Here is a 21,937-nt window from a genome sequence, read left to right on the forward strand (position 1 = left end):
AGTCCCTGCTGTTCTAGAACCAGAAATACTTGTCTTGGGATTCTTACCTCAGATAATATGGCTTGAACTTTATGCCAGAGTATGCACTTGATTTTGCACACTTAAATTGTTTTAGGATTTCAGCAACAGATACTTAGGTATCTGTTGGAAAGAGAGCTCCTACTGAAATGAACATTGAGCCCTTTGATTGCTCTCTGTTCACTAGTGAAGAATAGGGTTTTTTTCCCCTTGTATTCGGCCTTTATGTTTTATTCACACTGATCTTGAATTATGTGATGATAAATTTATTTAGGAATATATTCACAACTGCTTGCTATAGCTAATCTTACAGATGTGTCTTCTGATTTAAACTAAAGGACATCCCCCAGATGCGCCACACGCAAATAAATCCATATTATCTTGGTTTTCCAGCACAAGTTAATCATCATAGATTTCAAAGTCAGAACCAAAGCTTGTTTGGATGTAGAAGGGAATAAGAATTAATACCACCATTTAATCAGGGCCTTTTGCAAAGCATGCTATGCATACACTTGTGTGAGCTGTTTATGTGTCCTGATTTAGGGCTATTTTGAAAGCTGTCTTTCTGTCTCTGATTACTCTAGTGCCTTATTGGGTTTCCTGGAATCTTCCTAAATTCTTCTGAATTAGCCTGCAGTTGAGCCTTACAGATGGCAGTGATTGTTCTGTAGTAACTGATAAACTAATGAGTTTTTTTACACCAATGTTTTCCTCCTCAGGTCCAAGATGGCAAGTGGTCTAGTATTCTAAACCAATGGTTGCATTAGCTTGGCATCAGTCTCATTTCTTTACTAGTCATCTATCTTGTATTTCAGTACTATGTTATATTGGTGGATTTCTAATTTTGAGGCCTTAGTTGTTTCTTAATAGTGTGTATGGAAACCAGTGATGCTGGTTTATTCTACCTCTTTCCTCAAGGCTGAAACATGCTGTTAATTTTGCCAGAGATAGAAGGATGTCCAATCCTCTTTGACTATGTCATTGAAAGGTGTGTAAATGCTGCTTTACACTTTCAAAAACCTAGCCTTGGAACAATTTCTGGTGGAATGTTTCTAATTAATTAAATGTAATTAAAAACTGTTTTAGTGCCTTATTATCTGGGATAGAGCATTATGCAGTAGAACAAAACCATATGTCATGTCTGTACCCGTACATCCATGCCATTGTTTAATGTTGGTCTGATATTTTAAACCATTGCTGTTGCTGTACCCCGATGTCATATTGCTAATACCATAGCTTGCTTTCACAGCCCCTCTGAAGCTGCAGGTGTCTTATCTAACTCTTTGAAGCTCTCAGTGCTTATGACCTTGTACACTGCTTGCTCCCATGAATTACTGTTTTAATCTCATGTCTTCTTAGTGTCTAGACTTGATAGGTAAAATATGTGAGAAGTTCTCAGTTGTGTTTTACTATTGGGAGGGGGAGAGGGGTAATTGTGCTCTATAACAGAATGATTTTCACACGCCTTGAGTACTTCTGTCAACCTTGCTGTTACTGCTTAGTTGCTTACCTTGCTTCTAAGTAATCCTATGGACATATCTGTGGAAATGATCTGATTCCTGAATAAAACCTCTTAACCAAGAACTGGGATTCTTGCTGTAATGGTACTGGGGTCTGTCTGCCATAGCCTGTCATCCATAGCATGACACCATAATTCTGTGAAACTAAGATGATGTGTAATTATGTGAATCAGTCGTGCATCCATGCATCAATTTATTTGCTTCCAAAATTAGATTTTTGGATGGCAAGAATTTTGGTTGCAAGGGCAAAGATGGAAGGAAATGGCATGAATAGAAAAGTTTGTCAGTAGTGGCATGGAATTGTGGCAGGTGAAAGAAACTTTGTATAAAGCACCAAACCACCTATTATCTGTGCTCATTTCTCTTCTGCTTTCTGAGCCTTAACATAGCACCTGACTAATTCCGCACTGATGTCTCCTGCAGTGTGGACAGAGAGCAGGCTGAAGAAAACTGAGGCTCTCAAATGTGAAATTGGGACTAACAAATCTGATCGCTTATCATGGTTGCATTGTGAGCCCATAGATGTCCAGAATGTATACAGTTCTGCTTCAACTTTCCAGCTGAAAGGACAAATGAAGAGAATGTTTAGCTCATACCAGGATCTTGGACCTGCCTGAGAAATTTAACCCAACAAGCTACAACAGTGTCATCAAGGACTGTGCAAGCACTGTGGAAAAAAGGGTTAAGTCTTGCATGTCATCAGTCATATGACGGTGGGGTTTTTTTCTCTGATCTGTAACTGTGTTTGTATGTTGTGTGTTTCCACAGCACTTGTTACTGTCCATATTATGGGAGTAGATAAAACAACATGGTTTTAGTTTGTATTGTAAACATGTCCCTCTCATATTTGTTTACTGCAACAACAGGAGACTCCCTATCTAAACTATCCATTGATATCAGTTGGCCGAATAGTATATAACAGATCTCTTAAATACCAAGACGATTTGGTTTTTTGAGGGAACATGAATAGAAAGTTCACACCGACAACTAAGGGTTTTTTGTTTGTTTAATAGTACAAGAACCTTGTAGCATGTTTGTCAATAACTACTTTAGTACTATATTATTACGAACTCCTGGCAAAGGCTATATCAATCAAGCATTTAATATATATTTTCTCAAATTTTATAAGAAAGTGCAAAGTGCTATAAGTGCAGTCAAAGAATCAATATATACAATCATTAAACAGTAATACAATCATTTGACTATAATACATAAATATAAATACTATTATTTCATCCAGTATCTGATGCTGATGTACAAAACTGATGGAATTATCTTGGGAAGACTTAAACAACCCAGTTCATTAGTCCATGAAAGCTGTAAGTGCTGTAGATGTTGAGGTAGATAATATTGGAGTAGTCAGTAAAGTGCAAAGGCAATCTTCAAAAAATCATGCTGCATACATAGTTTCTTTGCGCACCAACCTCCATGCCCAACTACTTGAGGCCTGGGAGGATAAAAAGTAGTTGCAAATAGAAATGTGACTGATTCTGTTCTTAAAATGGAATGACCTGCAGAAAATAGGAATGCAATATAATTGATTCTTTGTGAGATGCCTGATAGTGTTGGGGCTCTTGTCCATGATTGCCCCTCATAGTTACTTCTGAAGATGATAATGCTGAGGTGTAAATGGTAGAAATCTTCCTTTATGATAAGAGCTTGAGATGCCTGAACCAGTGTGGACTTTTTCCTCCCTTGTTTACACTTTTAAAGGGGAAAAGATACTCTCAGAAATGTACAAAGTCTTAAAAAGAGCTAGGAACTTGAATGTGTTTTACGTTGGAATACATTTATTCCTCCTTGCCCCACTCCTTGCCCAAATAAAGGCACATTCTCATCCTGCAGAGGTATTGTTTTTATATAGTACACCATCTTCTTCCAGCTAAACCTTATGAAAGAATACTCTTGCATAAATGTTTTGTTTTTTAAAAATTAACAGTAAACATTCAACAGGCAAGCATTTTTTCTGTACTATGTACCTTTATACAGGCTGTGTTTAATCTCGCTCTGATTTTACAATGTGAACATTAACTAACTTGTCTCTGTGTGCTTACATTGTAAAACTAAATCAACTTTAAAAAACTTTCCATGGACTTGACTTAGAATTGGGCTTGGTAAATGGAGCTGCTTTCCTGAGAAGTCATGGAAAAGGTCAGCTGTTTTCAAGCTCACTTATGAAATTCAGAAGTCCTATTTTCCAAATGCACTCCAAGCCCCCAGACATTGTTCCTATTTCCCCTTTCACATTATATAGTAGCAGAGAAGGAGATCCGGGGTCCAAAAGGTCCCTGCCCTTATTCCTCAGTGCAGGAATGGCATTCCAGGGTCTGTAGTATAACCATAGTGCCAGGAGCTATAAGAAAGCCATATGGACTAGGGTGTCCTAGGTACATTGCATTGTGTAGAGTCCTTGCCATCTGGGCAGTGATGTTCCATGACAGATGTAGACCTCTGAATCTCTCCTGTGCCACTGAAATTGCTTCCTTCACAGTTGCAGCTGTTGCTAAGCTGGGTAAGTGAAGGGGAAGGGGACAGTGGGAAAAGATTTTAGGTGCTCCTCTTGAGTTTGGATTATGATGCAAGACAGAGAATAACCAAAGGGAAAAATAGTGTTTGGAATATGACAAAACGTTATGATTTGGGCAGATTTGCATTGTGAACTGTCACCCTTTGCCTGCATTTCTAAAAAGTATTGCTGAAACGGGGTCACAGTCTTGATTATTTTCGATTCTGGAACAAAGTTCTTAAGTCTTTGTCATTTACATTATAAAGTGAAGAGCTGCTTTCAGTTCTTCATCAGCAGCAGAACAATTGTTATACATTAACGTGTACAAAAATTAATTACAGTATTGATTTTGATGGGACTTCAAATATCTTTTAAAATTTGGCTGTAACTTATTATGTTGGTGTTTGCTACTGGACACAAATCTTGTTTTGTCCTCTGAGTTATTCATCTGGCCTCCATCTGTAGCAGTAGCAGTTCTAGCTTTTTGGAACAGTTTGCTAGATGGAGTAATGTTTGCTAGATGGAGCAAGATGGAGCGATCCAGCAGGGTTTTTCTTATGTTCAGAAGAAGTGGACTCGTTCTTCAAGCAGTAGAAGGCCATCCTTTTCAGACATGCCTTAGATGGGTATTTAGGCTGAGGGTGGTGGTGGTTGATTTTATTGTATATGGGGGACTCCAGCTGATGTCCTCAGTTATGTAAAAAATAGTCCACGTGTTGTAGCTACCTTTGGCTGGATTTATAGGCCACCTTAAATTGCTGTTTATTGCAAGAAAGGTGGGATAAAAACATTTCAGTAAGTACATAAATTGTGTTATATGATTTACCCGTAGGTTTTTTTTAAATTCAGAAGCACATTGGACTGCAACAGAGGTTACTTTTTTCATAACACCTCCCCCCCCCCGCCCCAATGCTGCTTGTTAGGTTGCACAGTCCTGCTTCTCCAACTGTTCAATGAAGTACATATGTCACCTCTTCCCTCACATTGTGAAAATTCCCAAGCCATATATCAGCAAGGCCTAATGTGATGCAAACAAGGGACACTTATATAGCTCAAACATGCTATCCACAAGTCAATAAAGTGTTTCTATAATGATTGCTTATAAGCACATGTGCACAAGGAGCAATTGTGTGGCATCTTAAAATAAAGAAATTTGCAGTTTCCTACTCACTGATAAGTTATTTCCTTTGCTAACTACAGGTTGTGAGTTTAAGATTTTTTGACCCATGAAATCTGTAGTATTTTTAGATCAAATACTAGTAAAACTTTATACAACTGAGTCAAGCTTTTCCATTTCTATGGCACAGAGCCTTGCTTCTTGAATAGCTCTTTGTTTTTGATGGGATTACTTGCAGAATAATACATTCAAAATGAAAGGCACTCTTATGGATTCCGTTCTTTTGATTAAAGAATTCATGATGGTGAAGAGCCTAGAATGGACTAAATAAAAGAAAGTGGTGAATTTCTCCCCATTACTGAACTAATGTAGTTGCTGATCTGAGCCTCTTGCATTGGTGTTTCTATGTCAACTGTTGTGGTTATTTTCCTTGGTATCCATGGCCCAACAATAGAGATGTGAAACCAAATGAGTTTCATGCGTCCTGTTATTGGAAGAGGCCATCCAAGGATTCGGAGTGAGGTGCAGTCAGCACACTAATGACACTCAACTCTGTTCTTCTTGTCATGATCTGAATTAGGAATGTTAATGGATTTCCTGCTAATTGGCAGGATAAGGACCAATAAACTAAAGCTCAGTTCAGAGAAGAATTGAGGTGCAGCTTGCTTGATAAGCTCAGTCTGTTCTGGGTAAGTTGTATTCCCAAACAATGAAAAAGAAAAGGGTGGTGGAGGGGAACCCCCACAAACGCAACCCAGACAAAGCTGGGGAAAATACAGGGGTTAAGTTACAAACTAAATAAAAAATATTCCAAATAAGTATTTATTATGATTGTACACAAGAATGTAGTTAAAAACAAGTTGAAAACATAGGGTCTAAATTACAGGCTACATGCATATGTTAAAAGTAACTAAAATATTCTCCATACACAGATGATGCTACAGTCCAGTGACCGACACAAAGACAGAACAGACATGTTTCGGCCCTCAGGCCTTCCTCAGTGGTCAATTGTACAATATTTATGGTAAACAGATACACCCACACATTTAGAACCCAATATAAAAATGCTCCTGATGTTCTTGTCTCTTGTATTGTGAGGTATAATTCAGATTGTTGCAGCAGACTGTGGACTGCACTCACACAATGATATTCACTTGATAAAGTATTCTAAGGCCTGGGTTCCAATTTCTTTGAGTGTGTTTCATCAATTTGCAGTTACAGTGAAGCATCCAGATCTGAAGAAGAGAACTGTGACTCACAAAAGCTAATACCCTCCCACAAATTTTGTTAGTCTTATAGGTGCTACTGGACTGTTGCTCTTTTCTACTGAGAAAGATGGGCTGTAAATGAAGTAAATAAGTCTAAGATGGTTTTTGCACAAGGATAGTTGGAGACTGGCAGTTACCTTTAAGCACACACTGGTTCTTACTCTGAATGCAGATCCCTGCTTCTCTATAATGGTGAAGTCAGAGGCGGATGAATGTTCTGTCAGTGACAACCAGCTGTAATAGGTAAGAACCTTTAGTTAGAGGCAGCATAGTCATTATCAGATGCTGGGTATGAACAGGCAGAGTGCCACTATCCTGCCTGCCTGTTGAACTTCCCAGAAACAAATAGATGGGCCCAATCTATCAGATACAACTGCGTTCTTAAGTGTTCCTCTTAAGCCATGTGGCGCATTCTGCACATATTCGGATGCAATATTGAGGCTTAGAATTATCGACTCAGCTCAAAGAACATATAGAAATAAAAGAAATAATAGAGGAGGTTGACTGGCAATTAATTCAGGTTATAAAAAAAGTCTTCCCTCTTTTGTTTCTTGCTATCATAATAGCACTTTGTGGGCTTGTGTAGGCTTGTACCGTTGAGCATGAGAGCTCAGGGAGAAAAAAATCCATCATAATTTTCTTCAAAACGCCAGCAGAGATTTTCTATGCAAAGGATGCAGGGGTCATGAAAATGAATTGGTGTAGGCAGGCTAAGCAGTATGATTCCTCCTCCATTCCTAATGGTAATGGTTTTTATATATATATATATATAGAAAACCACATTTTAAGCTAGTTCACCAATTTAAAGCCAAAGTTTCTTGTATATTTTAAACCTACAATTATTTTAAGTGAAATGTATGATTTCTAGAACGGAGAGATCTTGGCAATAAAATGTGTATCTTTTCCTCTGTTCTTTGCACTCTCAAATGGTATTCACTATCAGCTTTACCTTCTAAATGTGATAAGGAGAATTGCATGTGAGGTTTACAGAATACAAACAGGCACTTGATCCAGGTAGAGTAATCTGCATATGAATCATCTGTAGTGGAAGTTCCACAGGCTTCTGTGGAGGTAGGGGGAATAAAAAGATTACAGCTCCTAAACACACTTACTGGGGATTGAAGCCCACTGAACCCAGCAAGGTTTTATTCCAAGTAAGCATAATGAATGTGGTGTTGTTTAGCAGTGATGCAAGCCATGTAGAAGCTGTATACTTTTCACATTTGAGGTCTCAGTGGCACTGTTTTCTCCCTCCTCCGCTCACACAGTGCTCAGATATTAATCACTTCTACTCTAGTGGCAAGCTGTAATTTGTCATTCTCTCTGAGTCACATAATAAGGTTTGTTCTATTATCTCCACACCAGGATTCCAAACCAGATTTAAACTGTGGTTTGTAGTCCTGGCTGGGGAGACAGGAGAATGAATCATACTTTTCGATTCAGGCATAACTAACTATCGTTTGTCATGAAAGCAGAATTACTAATTTCTGAGCTGGGAAGGAGCCTGAGGATTGCCCAGGGTCATTCCTCTAATGACAAAACACGGTTTGTCGGTGTGAGTGAATTGTGCTTTATGTGGCAGTCATCATTTGAGCATCAGTGTATGTAACTGTTCTGATTTAAGATACTAATCTATACCATGGTAAATCCTTGATTGCTGCAGCTCCTTTACCCTGTTCTTTGAGGAGGAAAGCATGGCTGAGGATGTGGCTCAGTGTAGGCAAGAGAGGTAAATGGGGAGTCCTTTTAATATTAGTTAATGTTTCTATAACCCTGTGCACATTTGTAATGGTTTGAATAGATTATGGATTATTTTATTTTTTATCTAGATTATTTATTATTATTTTATCTAGATCATGGATTATTCCATGACAGTGGCTGTATTGTAATAACTTGCAGAACAAGACTTCTGTAATATAATCTTCAGGGAGCCTTGGGGTTGATCAGTTGGGTGAAGAAAATAGTTTTAAAATACTGTATTATAAAGTAGTGTTATAGTAATCGTCTCAGTTTCACTTCCATAGAGCAAGACTTCTATTGGCTTCTTTTAAAAGGTCATTTTCTTCTGTTGACACAGCAGCTGTTCTGTTTCCCCTTCTGCCTACAGTCCTGTATTCAGTCCTATATGTACCAGGAAGGCCTTAAGCAATGTGACACTGAAGTAACATACCCTGTCCCTGCTGAGGATGCGTAGAAATTTCTATTTCCTACTTTGAAATATGCTACCTGTTCCATATCTTTTGAGGCTAGGTAGCATGTGGAGATGTTGGGAATGTGACTTTCTAAAAATACCGAAAGCTGACGATAATAGTGTAAGGTGTTCCCTGAGATACGTAAGTCTTGTGAGAGTTGCCGAACTCTTTGTCTAACACTTTTTATCTATTTGCATAGTGAGACATTTGCATTATCAGCATATTTAATAGCAATTAACTATGAGTACAGGTAGTAAGCTATGAAACTCTAGTAAGCTATGGACCTCTTTGCACAAGTACCTAAGTATCTAGCATACTCTGTATGTGTAGGTCCTAATGAATTTTCCCTTTTGTTCCAGAAAAAAGCATGGCAGACAATAAAAACAATTGTCAACTTGCCAGTCATCAGTCCCTTCAAGAAACGGTACTCCTGGGTGCAGCTGGCTGGTCACACAGGTGAAAAAAAAACCCTTTATGCTTTGTTTGGTCATTACAAGAAGTTGATAATAAAATTGTAAAAATTCGGAAGGATCTTTGACCTTAAAATAAGTCCATCTTTTTTTCTCTAAATACTTTAATCTGGATAGTCCAAATAAGTTTGGTTATTTCTGGGGAGAGAGAGAGAGCACTTAGAGATCTGTATTTTCTACCTCATTTGAAACACACTACCCATTTTGTATGTTAGCAGTATACACTTCTTAAAAAGACTTGGCCAGTTTTTCCCCAGAAATAAATTCAGGTAAGATTATAAGCTGCCTGTGGCTCTGGGGTCATTCAAACATGACTGAGCATCTATGAAAATGCCAAATTTTGTGAAACAAATTTGGTTTCTCATCTTCATTGGTGTAAAGAAGAATTTGAACACGAGGCAAGTATTTTTAACAACCTCACTAACCAGAAGACTGTTGTTTAATGCCGACAAAGTTTAAAAACAAATTATATGCCATTCTACATTATATAATTTTCAAAAGATGAATAATTCATTTGGGTAAGTGGAGCTAGCAATACAGAGATCGTGTTTTGCCTAGCTGGATGGAACATTTGGGCCACTATTACCAGCCTGAAAAAGAAGCAAAATATATGCACATTAGGAAAGGCTCTTAGCTTTTTTTCTCCATGTGGTGTCTGTACACACCTGCAAACAACCACACCCCTGTCTTGTACTTGGTATGCTAGTAGTCCATATGTTTCAGATGCCATGGGCCAATAGACATCTATGAATAGGGGGGAAAATCTTATGAATGTATCATCTTCACAGTTCTGGGAAGGGGAAGTGGCTTCCTATGGACTCTTATCCAGTCTCATCACATTGATCATGCAGTTTATTATAAGGCATATAAGGCAAACCATGTTGCCAATGACTTGCTTTTTATTCCCACACAGGCGCATTCTGCAAGAATAAGAATTGAGTCAGCAGCAACACAGTTCACCTTCCTGCTGCCTCCTTGGGGCCTCCAGAGGCCTGGGAAGGCCCAGCGTGGCTGCAGGAAGGCCCGGTATCTTGGGGCTTCCAGAGGCCTGGGCTGCTGCGGAGCACAGGAACGCTACCAGGGTGGTGCGGTGGGCCCTGGAGTGCTCCTATGCTCTGCAGTGGCCCGTTTGAGGCTGAATCGGGCCCATTTGGGGCTGAAATCAGCCTGCTGTGGAGCACCGGAGCACTCCAGGGCCCATCACACTGCCCAGGCAGCATTCCCGCACTCCGCAGCACGCCAATTTCGGCCCCAAACAGGCCTGATTTGGCCCCAAATGGGCTGAACTCGGCCCGCTGCGGAGAGCAGGAGCTGTTTGTGGAGCTTTTTTTTAAAAAAAATGGACTTGGTCACTAGAACTGGATAAATGTTAATCTTAGAATAGTAAAACACTGGAACTGAATGGTTTCAAGAGTTTTGCAGTACCTGGAGAAAATTGTGTGTGTATGCAAATTGCAAGTCTTGCCTTTTAATCTTGGGTTGCTGATTAATGATCAGTGACTACTTTTCTCTTGCACGCTGGTAGAGTACATCATGGATCTCAAATCAGGACACAGTGGTAGCATTGCAGAGATTTAATCATATAATCTGGCTATCAAAGGAATAACATGATTTAGCCTGTTAACTTTCTGTGCTGTCTAATGTTTCTAGAACAAGCCTTTACATATTTTATGTGAATGTTTTTAACAGCCAGACACTGTTTGCAATGGGTGTTCTTTTTACTATCTTTCCAGGAAGGTCTGTATCTAGGAGGTAAGGGTGTGGTGGTAAAATTGGAGGAGAGGCTTTCTCTCGATATGTCAGCATGTTCCATTTATTACAGGAAGTTTCAAGGCAGCTGATGGTGGGACAATCTTGAAGCGCTACTCAGAAAATGAGGAAAAGTGCTTTAAGCTGCTGGTGAAAGATCAGTTATATTCCTGTGTCCCCATCTTCCATGGTGTGGTGGAGAGAGATGGCGAGTCCTATATCCAGCTGGATGACCTTCTCACTAACTTTGAAGGGCCTTGTGTGATGGACTGTAAGATGGGGATAAGGTAGGAGATCTGGAAATCCAATTGCCTCGTTGTGATCGAAACAAGATAGGGGCATGCTTGTTGCCTTACTGGTATTACTTATGATCAGACCATAGCAAACAACAGGTTATCAAGAGTTTCTACTACTATGATAGAAATGAGTTTCTACTACTATAATCCATCTACTCAGCTTTCCACAAGCCTACATTTCTCTCCTGCTTAGTCTCTGCCAGCCGTCTTCCAGAGTTGATGGGAAAATATGCTCTCAGACCCTGTTTCACCATGGCCAGGGTCAGGCTCAATATCCTGAGAAATAGTTAATTGCATTGCTGGCAGAATAAAACTGGCTTGCTTGACAGGATAGCCTGCACCAGTATAGTTCATATTTTTATGACTAGTAGAGTGGTTTTGCTGATCTTTCTCCTATAGCCTTTGAGACACCACCGAGAGAGTCTTCTGCCAAATGGGCCAGGTATTATTCAAGATGAACTTTAACCTGACTTCTCCCTCTGTGGAAGTAGGTCACCTGACTTTTTTACTTTGTACAAAATGTTTGGTGTAACTCTTATTACCAATCAATTATATTTAGCAACTCAAAAATGTGACAATAAATATCCTTCCTTATATCTAAGCCAAAATGCCTTCATAGCAGTGCATCTGTCTCAAATAATACCATCAATATCAAATTTCAGCTTTGGAGCAGAGTATTAAATGATTAATGCATTTGTATTGGGTCACATCTCCTGCAAAAGAATGGACATTTCCTAATCCTTGAGATCACAGTTTTCCAAACCTGTGGCTAAGACTGACCTATGGAAATGAAGCCAGGGCAGTGAATTTTCCAGTTTGGTTTGTCTTATCTAGAATAATAAGAGTTGGTATCATTGCTTAAATTTTGGTTGGGTTCTTGTGCCTGCTATACTCAGCACTTGGTGTTAGGTTCTAGAGCCCGATGATACTGCCTTCGTCTCTGTTACTTTTGACTTGCTGAAAAAGTTTAATACTCTAAGCATATGCAGAGAGCTATTTGGTTGCTACTTCTGGTGTTTGGAGAAATAACTTCTTGTTCATGGACTGTTGTTACTTTCACCGATACTTCACTTCATCACACTAAAAATAAAATCAGGTACTACTATACAACATACGTAGAAACATATGGAAATGTCAAACAAAATTATTTGACTATATATTCCACATGAAATAGAAACCAAAGTTAGTGTATAACCACAGTAAAAACACTGGAACAAATAATGAAACAAGTTTAAAACTTAAAAGAAATATTTATAGTGACCTTTGTTGTGAGCAGTGCTCTTCTCTACTCCCCTAACTTTCTTCAGAAAATTTTGCCAGGTGTGGAAATTACATTACCACACACTCACTTTTTAGTCAAAACAAAAAGATATTGACTGGGAAAATCTTACAAAATCAAAATTCGCAGTTTTAGTGGAAAACTTGTATGGAGTTGCTTTTTCTTACAGTCTGAGTTGCTGCGACGACTCTCTAATCCTATAGTTTATGCAGAATTTACTAGGGGCATGCAATGCAGGATTAATGATCCAGCTAAATGGCCAGATTTATGCCAATCTGACAGAGCTACTACCTGTCCCAGCCCCTGCAATTTTGAATTGTATGTGAATTGTAATCCGCCCTGAGCCTGCTGGTGTGAGCAGGGCGGAGGCAAACTCTACTGAGCTGGATTTATATACAGGCAGCTGTAACAGAGGCAGAACAGCATCAAGTGAGAGGGTAGCTGTAAAAGCAAGAGGGCAGCCAGTGGCATGAGCTACAAGGCAGCTGCACAAAGCAAACATAAGCTCTGTGCCGCAGCACAGAGGCTGGTGGGTACAGGAGGCAGCAGACAGAATGGATTCCCCTCCATCCCTGCTTTTTTAAACTTCATAGCTCAATTTTTTGGGGGGTGCACACCCCTAGAATTTACTCTGAATAATTGATACATTGTTGCGGAACAGGATAAGGGGGAAATCCAGCCATTTCTGTCTCAACACAGTGAGACATTCTTGGACATAAGTAGTAAGATGCCAATATGTAGTTATATATATCCTGCTTGCCAAGTGATTAGCTAAAGGAAATACTCCTCTTTCTGACCATGTGGTTCTCCTTTACTCAGGCTAGCACTACCTAGGATTCTGGCTCTGGAGTTTTGCAACCTGACATTAGTTGGCCCAAGTGATCCTTCCTGAAAAAGTCATTCTGATGTTTTCTAAATACATCTGAATGATAACCATGTATCTACCTACTTGTAACAAACACTGAAATTCTCCTGTTATAGCACACACACGTGCGCGCGCGCGCACACACACACAATTATACTTTCATGTAACAGAAGTGCTCAGTATCAGGGTTTGTTTGTTTGTTTTGTAGGACATACCTGGAGGAGGAATTGACTAAAGCTCGAGAGAAGCCAAAGTTGCGCAAGGACATGTATAAAAAAATGATTGACGTGGACCCTCTGGCACCCACTGCTGAGGAGAACTCACAACATGCTGTGACAAAACCTCGGTACATGCAGTGGAGGGAGACCATCAGTTCCAGTGCTAACTTGGGCTTTAGGATCGAGGGAATTAAGGTGAGACCTCTTCTGCTCTTGTTTAATTGTGCATCTGACTGTAGTTTTTGGAAGCTACTGGACTAGTAATGCAAGAAAAAACTTTCCAGGCATAAAACTCTCATCAAGTCAAACATATATACAAGTAATAACCATAGTAAGAATAACAAGAAGACTGAATTAAATAGAAAATGAAGGAAATCTGGCTTTCTAGAGATACTCAGGAAATAATAGCCTCTATCAGGGAATGGAGAAGAGAGCATTCTTATTCATTCATGGTAAGTGGCAAAGTTTATAGATATCCCAATCTTCATAAACCTTTTGTTTGTTTGGCTGGTGCAGCGGTGAGGAGAAAGGAACTTTAAACAGCATAGGGGAAAGTCCACAGAGACAAAAGTCTGATTAAGACCTAATAAGTTCATAGTCTCTACCTACTACTGTTTTTCTGAGTGTATGTTGGAGAGGGGTGAAGAAACATTCTCAGTGACTGCTGATTTAAATTATTTTATTGGTACATACATTGTATAACAGCTTCATATAAAGGGGAAAAAGTAGAGAAGAAGGGTGTTTACAGCAATTCGTAGAAAGCAAAAGGATCCGCTTATTTCATCTTAAGCTTTCTTGAATCTGACCTTACTTCTTCAGATGCATATTGTTTCATTTTGTGTGTGTGCATCTAAAGAAGTGAAGTCTGACTCATGAAAGAGGCAGTAGTGGTCTGAGTTGTACAGAAATAAGCTTCATTAGACTTGTAGGTGCCACTTGATTTGTTTTACTTACTAATTACAGTACATAATAAAAATTACCCAGCGTTCTTTACATTTTAGATTATTTCTGTGAATTTAGTTAATAAGGCTACATTTCAGATATGATTAAATCAGATTTTATAAAGGGGGTTATGTTTTATACAGTGTGCCACAATAATCATTTTAGTAGAATTGAGATTAATTCAACGCCTGAAGAAGCTACTAATCCTTGTAAATATCCTAATAGAATTATCTTTGGATCTTGCCAAAAGTTACATTTTTGGCATATCCAAAACACATGTATCAAGTCTGCATGTCTCCAACCACATCTTCAGTATTCATCTGATAAATTTCTATTTATAAATTTATGAGGTGCAAGTTACCATTGCAAAGTATTTTACAAAAATATTTTTTCTAAATCATTGAGACTAGTTTTGAGGTGACGTTTTCCTTGATCCGTTTCCATTTCTGTAAACTCAGTGCAATTCATAAATCGTTCTCCTATTTCTTTGTGTAGCTTAAAGAGTACTATCTAAATTGAATAATAATAAGTAAACCTGTGCTATCGTTATTCTAGAGATAATGTGTGTGTGTAAACGTGCCATCAAATCCAAGTACTAAAAGTGCCTTCTTAGCTTTTGAAATCAGGCAAGATTGGACTAGCCGGGGCCATCCAGGTTGGGAGAGAGATGATAGTCACTGAATATGAATTTAAAAGTGGGTTTGGTCATATACTTTCTCAATAAAACTGTAGTTACATGCATTATTTGAAAACATTGAGTAAGTGGTAGTTGCATTTCCCCTAATTTACATGTAATTTCTTCATAATTCAAAATACGTCCATCATCTAATAATTTTTCTAATATATCTAATTTACCCTTCCGCCAGTCATTAAAATTATTTGATGAAAAAATATCATGGAGTTGATCATTAAACAAAGGAGAAGTTAAAGGTGAAACAGCAGTACTTAAAATGATTTAATTTTATCTCTCTCAAATGAAAGGAGGGGTGCTTTTCACTAAACTATGCACTTCCAGCAAACAAAAACAATTGTTTAAGTTATAGTAGATATTTTCCACAACCAAGAGATAGGCAATGTTTGCTGGTAGAGTATTTCCCCCCACTTCTTTGAATAATTTGTGGTTATATTCTGTTAAAAATCAAGATCTTATAGACTCCAAATTCCCAAATATCTGACCAGCTGATCACTCCATGGCCCAGAACAGATTTTAGCTTTTGGTCTTGAAAGATACTGACATATTAAAACCATTCTATTCTGATTTAGATAAATTCACTTTATAGCCTGATATCGCCCTAAATTTGTGTATCAGCTTGACCTCTTCTTTAACTGAGGGCCAAGCTACAAGTGACAAATGACACCTGAACGGCAAGTGAACAGACTCACATGTATTCTTCCCTGTTCACTTGCGCTCCACTTGCACTCCACTCGATCACTAAGTGATCGAGTGGAGCACAAGTGGAGCCCAAGTGAACAGGGAGGAATACATATGAATTTGTCCACCTGCCGTTCAAGTGTCATTTGTCACTTGTAGCTTGGCCCAGAGACTTGTGGTCTTGTTAAGGTTAGAAATACGTCATATGCATGAAGAAAATTTTTAGAAACATGATGACCAAAATGTGTTCCAGATAATTATTTTTTTCATTATCCTGGACAGCAATAGGCAAAGCAAGCAACAAAAGTAAAAGAGGATAACCTTGATGAGTTCCTGTGTGAACAGGAATTTTTCCTGAAATATTGCCATCTACTGAGTCTCTTGTTGAGGGGGTGTTATATATAACCACTGGTGTAGTTTCTGAGATTATCTTACTCATCTCTTGGACTGCTTGGAGGTTATTTAGTCAGTATACTGAAGTAGGAAAACTCTTCCCCACCCCACATGATAGGCATCTGATAAAAGAAAGCAATGGCACCCTCAGGCACCAGATGTGTGTAGCATTCTCCATTTTTTGCTGTATGGCACAACAATCTTAAAAGACAATTTTAGTGATATCTTAATTATGTTTTTAAAAGAGTTTTTTCCACCCACAGGATATGTTGAGCTTTGGCTCTATCCCCTAAATACAGAGAACATTTTCAGAATGTCTCCAGGCACAAGTCTTAGTCTGATGTTGCAGAATATTGTATACAGTTGGTGTGCTATCTGGCAGCAGATGGGGGAGGCTTCCTTTTCTGTATTTGACAGCGTGCTGCAGTTAGTGCATCCCTTCAGAGTCCTCCTGTTTTTTCTCTGTCCACAGTTAGCAGTGGAGTTGCATAACTTCCCCATGTTCTGTCAAACACCTACTTTTGTGTCTGAGCTGGCGCCTTTTGGTGCAGAGAAATTTGTCCTGTTGGAGAAGAATCTGTGAAGCATTGTGCATAGGCTTGCCCTGCAGTTAATTGATTCTGCTTGAGGACATTGTGTTGCATGTGGGCGTACACTCTGGAAGTGAGAGCTGAATTTTGTCTACTTTTCCCACAAGTGTTAGCATTAATCATTGTGAATATATACAATGGTTACAGTACAATTTATATCCTAAAAAGCATGCATACACAAGTATAATGCACACAGAGAGAGAGAGAGAGAGAGAGAGAGAGAGAGAGAGACAGGCACACAAACCAGAAATGCAATAAAGTTCAATGAACCTGAGACTTTAACAATTCTAAGCTGATCAGGCAGACTGCCAGGTAACATCATTAATATTGCCCTATATTGGGGCACTGTTAAGGACCAAATTATACAATGTTAGCAAATGTCTCTTTTTCCCTTTGGGGAGCCCACACAGAAAAACACCCTTAGAGTCATGTGGCGGGAAAAATTATTTGAGATTAATTTGGAGTAGAGAGCAGTAAGTAGGTAAAGTATTGAACTCACACATACACACATCACTCTTCTGGTGCCTGTTTTGTCTGTCTGGAGCAGCTTTTCCTTGATATAAAAGGGCCGTTGAGTCACCATAGCATGAATGTATGTGTATGTGTACTTTGCTCCTAAACCTCTGTGGCTGCATAGTATAGGCTTCTTCAGAATGCTAGGAGAGAGATGAAGCTTAGCTCCTCTCTGCTTGTTGAGAAATCTCAAAAACCCAGTGGCTGTATCTGTTTAAAGGGTCAGACGTTAAAGGGAACCAAACAGAGTTTCCTGGAGTAGGGGTGGAATCTTTGCCATTTAATAATGCTCTGTTGGTTCCCATTGCCTTAAGGTCCTGCCCTTGAGTCTCCTCTCCCTACACGAGGGAGGCAAAGATAAAATTAACAAACCCTCTGAGGAGCGATCTCCACTGCTGCGTGTAGAGGAGTGAAATTAAACTATGTTTCCTGGCTAACATTGTGTCTCCTTACACTTGAGTGCTCTTGTGTAAGATGTCTCATGTAGAGAGACTCCTTGTCTTAAGCCTTTGTTGCCTTTCCCACATCTGTGAATGGGCCTGTTAATGTGCACTTTCTTTATTCAGTTGTTTGCTTCAGAAAAAAATAATCAACATTCTATGATCTTTAAACAGAAGCTGCAATCAAACTTGCTTATGATAAGTTCAGACCAAAATTTTGACTGGTTTTCTGAGGCACAACATTGGGGTTTCCAGTCATTGTACAGAATTTTCAGCAGTAGAATTCTAGACTTCCTGTTTGTGGGTTGATTCACTGACCATTCAGATGCTCTCCAAATTCCTATCTGGCACATTCGTATGTGCGTGTAATTCATGCAAGCTTCTTAAAACAAAGATCTATGCATTCAAGCTGGCTTTTCCAAGTATCAAGATTTATTTTCTTAATCTAGATACATCTTCTGCAATTAGGGCTTGGATTGTGTGAAATACAAGTCTACTAAGGACCAAGTCCATCTGTAGCCCTATGCTTGTCACCTCAAAACTAAGGGGTTATCATGACAAGTTAAGAAGAGACTATGAAAGTAGTTGGCACAGTGGCTTCCTGCTTCCTACTTGCACTGCTGCCAGCTGTTTCTGAAGAAAGAAGTCTTTCTGTCTACTGGTCTGCTGGTATTTGAGAAGGGCTCTTATGTCTGTTGTCAACAGAAAAGAGGACTGAAGTGATCATTTCTGCCTTTTTGCATTCATTACAAATACTATTGTTGCTTTTGAACACTTCCACACAAATGTTTTGCTTCAGCTTGGGTTGTTGTGTCCCCCCACCCCCCAGAGTTTCTGCACGGCTTCCAGTTGTGCTCCAATTGTTCACTTCTGTAGTTAACCCCTGCTTTGGTCCCTTCTTTCCAAAACCAGATTTGTTATGATCTTTCTGAAAAGATCTATGCAGAGTGGGTCTCCCCACCATACGGATAGGTGCAGATTTCTACACTTCCCTGATGACATCAACACCGTTTGCCCTTGCACCCATTATTCTCCCCTCCCACAACCTGTTGACTTTATGCCATTTTTTAAAATTGTTAGTAGCTATGTTGCTATAGTATCTATATCACCGAAGCAATATAGTTACTACTGGTTTTAAAAGGGCAGAAAGCTCTCTGGTGGCAGTCAGGGGGAAAGGTACATGCCAAGTGGAAATGGAGAAGAGAATACCACCCCCTCCTCCCAGGTGTGGATGTTCCATTGCCCTCACATTGGCAAGGAGTGCTCACCTATGAATTGTATCTGTGTTTAAGCAGCCAAACAAAGCTGGCAATGCACCCAAAGAACCTTTTTTTCTGATGTACACAGAATGACTTGCTTGCTGTCTCTTCCTTTTATGACTTACAGAAAGCTGATGGGACCTGTAATACCAACTTCAAGACAACTAAGACAAGAGAGCAAGTTCTGCAAGTTTTTGTGGAATTCATTAAGGGAGATACAATTATATTGGTAAGCCTTGATGCTTGAAACATAATAATCTGCATGTGAGTTCTCGTAGCATTTTAATCCATGTTGTGCTGCCATTCCTAACAACCAGCATGGTGACTTTTTGGTAAAATACCACATTCTTGTGTTCATTCATTCACCCCACTTTCCAGCTAAAAATAAAAAAGACTCCTCGTGGCTTTGAGGAATAAAATATATTGGGGGGGAAAACGGGCTTGAGCTGTGGAGTTGTAGCATTGTATCCAGGCACAACAGAAGGGTTGCTTCCTCGTTTCCTGTCCTCTTGCTGATGGTGGCTGGATCCCTGCATGATGAAGAGCTTGGCGGAGACATTACAACCAGGGCTTTGTTCATGTCAGGATTCCATGTAAGTGCTGTGCACATTCAGAATCAACACTGACTGTGTCATTGTCTCATGGGTAGACATGGGCACAAACGGGGGGAAAACCTGAACACGCTGTTTGTTGTTCGTTGCCGTTGAGGAACACAAACAGATGAACAGTAATGAACATGTCTTGTTAACGAACATGTTCGGTGTTCATTGTTCGTGGGGGCAAAAACACCCCCATTGGACTTAGAGAGCCCATATTCACAGGGAGTGTTCAGCATGCTCTCCTCCAGCCATCACCCAAGTTTGGTCAAGATTGTAATACGGATCTTGGAGTTACACATTCCCAAATCTGATGCCCCCAGGAAACTCCCACTTGATAAAATTGGAGCCACCAGTTGACTTTGGCCCCGTGTACAAGCGGTGGACTCGAAGGCGGGCCACCTCCCCTCTAGGGAGCGGGGGGGGGTGTTGGCCACTCACCAGCAGCACCCCCATGTGCCCACCTGCCAGGCCTCCCAGAGGCTACTTACTGCCAAGGCTGGAAGGTGGTTCATGTCAGCAGACGCCGCATAACCAAATGACCCAGCAGCAACAGTCTGCAAAGAAAACCCTCCAGCAAGATATGATGGCTTACACGGAGGCCTTGCACACACAAATACACACCCTGGTGGGTCAGAGACACCAACACACGTCCACCAGATGGGGACATCATGGTATCGGGGCCAATGTTGTTGTCCACACCTCGTGTGGTGCAGAGGCTGTTGCCGCCCAAACACACCGGCTGGACATGGAGCACTGGACATTTAGGTACATGGGATAGATAGGTTTCTCGATAGACAGGTGCATAGCTGTATGGAATAGGTGTATAGGATAGAGGGATCCATGGATACATTGAATACCTGTATTGGATTGACAGGAGAGACAGACACCATGTACAGGCATATTGGGGAGACATGTGGATTGCATAAATATCTGCGTTATCCCGTCATTAGAAAGTTGGACGGAAAGAACCAAGGGTAGGAGGTGGGGCCAGCCCCTAACATGTAGAAGCGGAGGCTCACGTGCTGGCCATCAAGGTGGTGGAGAAGGCATTGGTTCCCCTAGGAAAGAGGATTGTGGGCAGACAGGTAGGTGCCCACGTGGGGAGCTGTGGGCTGCCACCCGCATCACCCACTGGCCTGCCATCACAGACATGCCAGTCTATTCAGCGCACCCTACGGAAGATGGCAGTTCCACAGAATCCACACCACTCAGAGACAGCTTACCTGTGCAGACAGTACAGGCAGGCTGCCGCCACCATCACCCACCTTCCTGCCTTCGCAGGAAGGATAGGGGTCGTGGCCGGGACCCATATCCCCTGCTCAGAGGGGACAGCAGGTGCCCATGGATAGGGGGCACCATGCTGTGCAACCATATGTGCAACAGCTCCTGAGCTGCCCTTCGTGCCCAAAAGCAGCAGCAGACAGACAGCACCCACCTTCCTGCCTTCACAGAAAGGGTGAGAGGGACCCATTCCCGCCTGCTCAGAGGGGACAGCAGATGCCATGGAATGTGGGGCACCGTGCAGCACAACTGTATCAGCAACAGCTTTTGAGCTGTCCCTTGTTTTCAAAAGCGGCGGCAGCTGACATGACCCACCTTCGTGCCTTCGTGAAAAGGACAGGATGGGCAGGGCAGGAGAGGTCGTTGGGAAGGGTCATATTGGTCCCATCCACAGAGGCGAGGTTGAAAGAGGGACTGTCTGGGAACTTGTCAGGGAGAGGACACGATAGGCAGGACAAGTCGTGGGGAAGGGTCGTTTGGGCACCATTCAGAGAGGGAGAAGTTGAAAGAGGGTCTGGGACCTTGTCAGGGAGAGGGGGACAAAGGGTTACCTGCTGCATCGAGGGGCAGGACCGGGAAGACCCCTTCATTGGCGAGTCATGAGCAGAGAAACCCACTGAGTCACGGAGCAGCGGGAGCAGACGACATGACCCACCTTCCTGCCTTCACAGAAAGGACGAGATGGGCAGGACAGGAGAGGTTGGGAGGCATCTGAGCAGTTCCGGAGAGGGAGAGGTTGAAAGAGGGACTTGTCAGGGAGAGGGGGACAAAGGTTTACCAGCCGCATTGCGGAGCAGGACCAGGAAGACCCCTTCATTGGCGAGCCATGAGCCTAGAAACCCACTGAGTCGCGGGGCATTGGCGGCAGACGACATGACCCACCTTCCTGCCTTCACAGAAAGGACATGAGTCACGGCACGGGCCCCATTCCCCCCTGCTCAGAGAGGACAGAAGGCATCATGGATAGGGGGCACCATGCGGTACCATGCAACCACATGCGCAACAGCAGCTGAGCTATCCCTCGTGGCCAAAAGCAGCGGCAGCTGACAG

At 41.0% G+C, this 21,937-nt stretch overlaps 1 protein-coding gene across 2 annotated transcripts in view; it reads left to right on the forward strand.

Annotated features, from left to right (window-relative positions):
* Positions 1 to 21,937, forward strand: part of ITPKA (inositol-trisphosphate 3-kinase A) — a 66,163-nt gene that overhangs the window by 36,412 nt on the left and 7,814 nt on the right. Inside the window, exons 2-5 of one of the 2 annotated variants that reach the window (XM_054971526.1) lie at positions 8,981 to 9,077; positions 10,914 to 11,127; positions 13,489 to 13,693; positions 19,135 to 19,236. In XM_054971526.1, coding sequence (XP_054827501.1) covers positions 8,981 to 9,077; positions 10,914 to 11,127; positions 13,489 to 13,693; positions 19,135 to 19,236 — 618 coding nt within the window. The remainder of the gene's footprint in view (positions 1 to 8,980; positions 9,078 to 10,913; positions 11,128 to 13,488; positions 13,694 to 19,134; positions 19,237 to 21,937) is intronic. The other variant, XM_054971527.1, reaches the window with a different exon arrangement.

Source organism: Eublepharis macularius, chromosome 2, assembly GCF_028583425.1.
Source record: "Eublepharis macularius isolate TG4126 chromosome 2, MPM_Emac_v1.0, whole genome shotgun sequence".
NCBI lineage: Eukaryota > Metazoa > Chordata > Lepidosauria > Squamata > Eublepharidae > Eublepharis > Eublepharis macularius.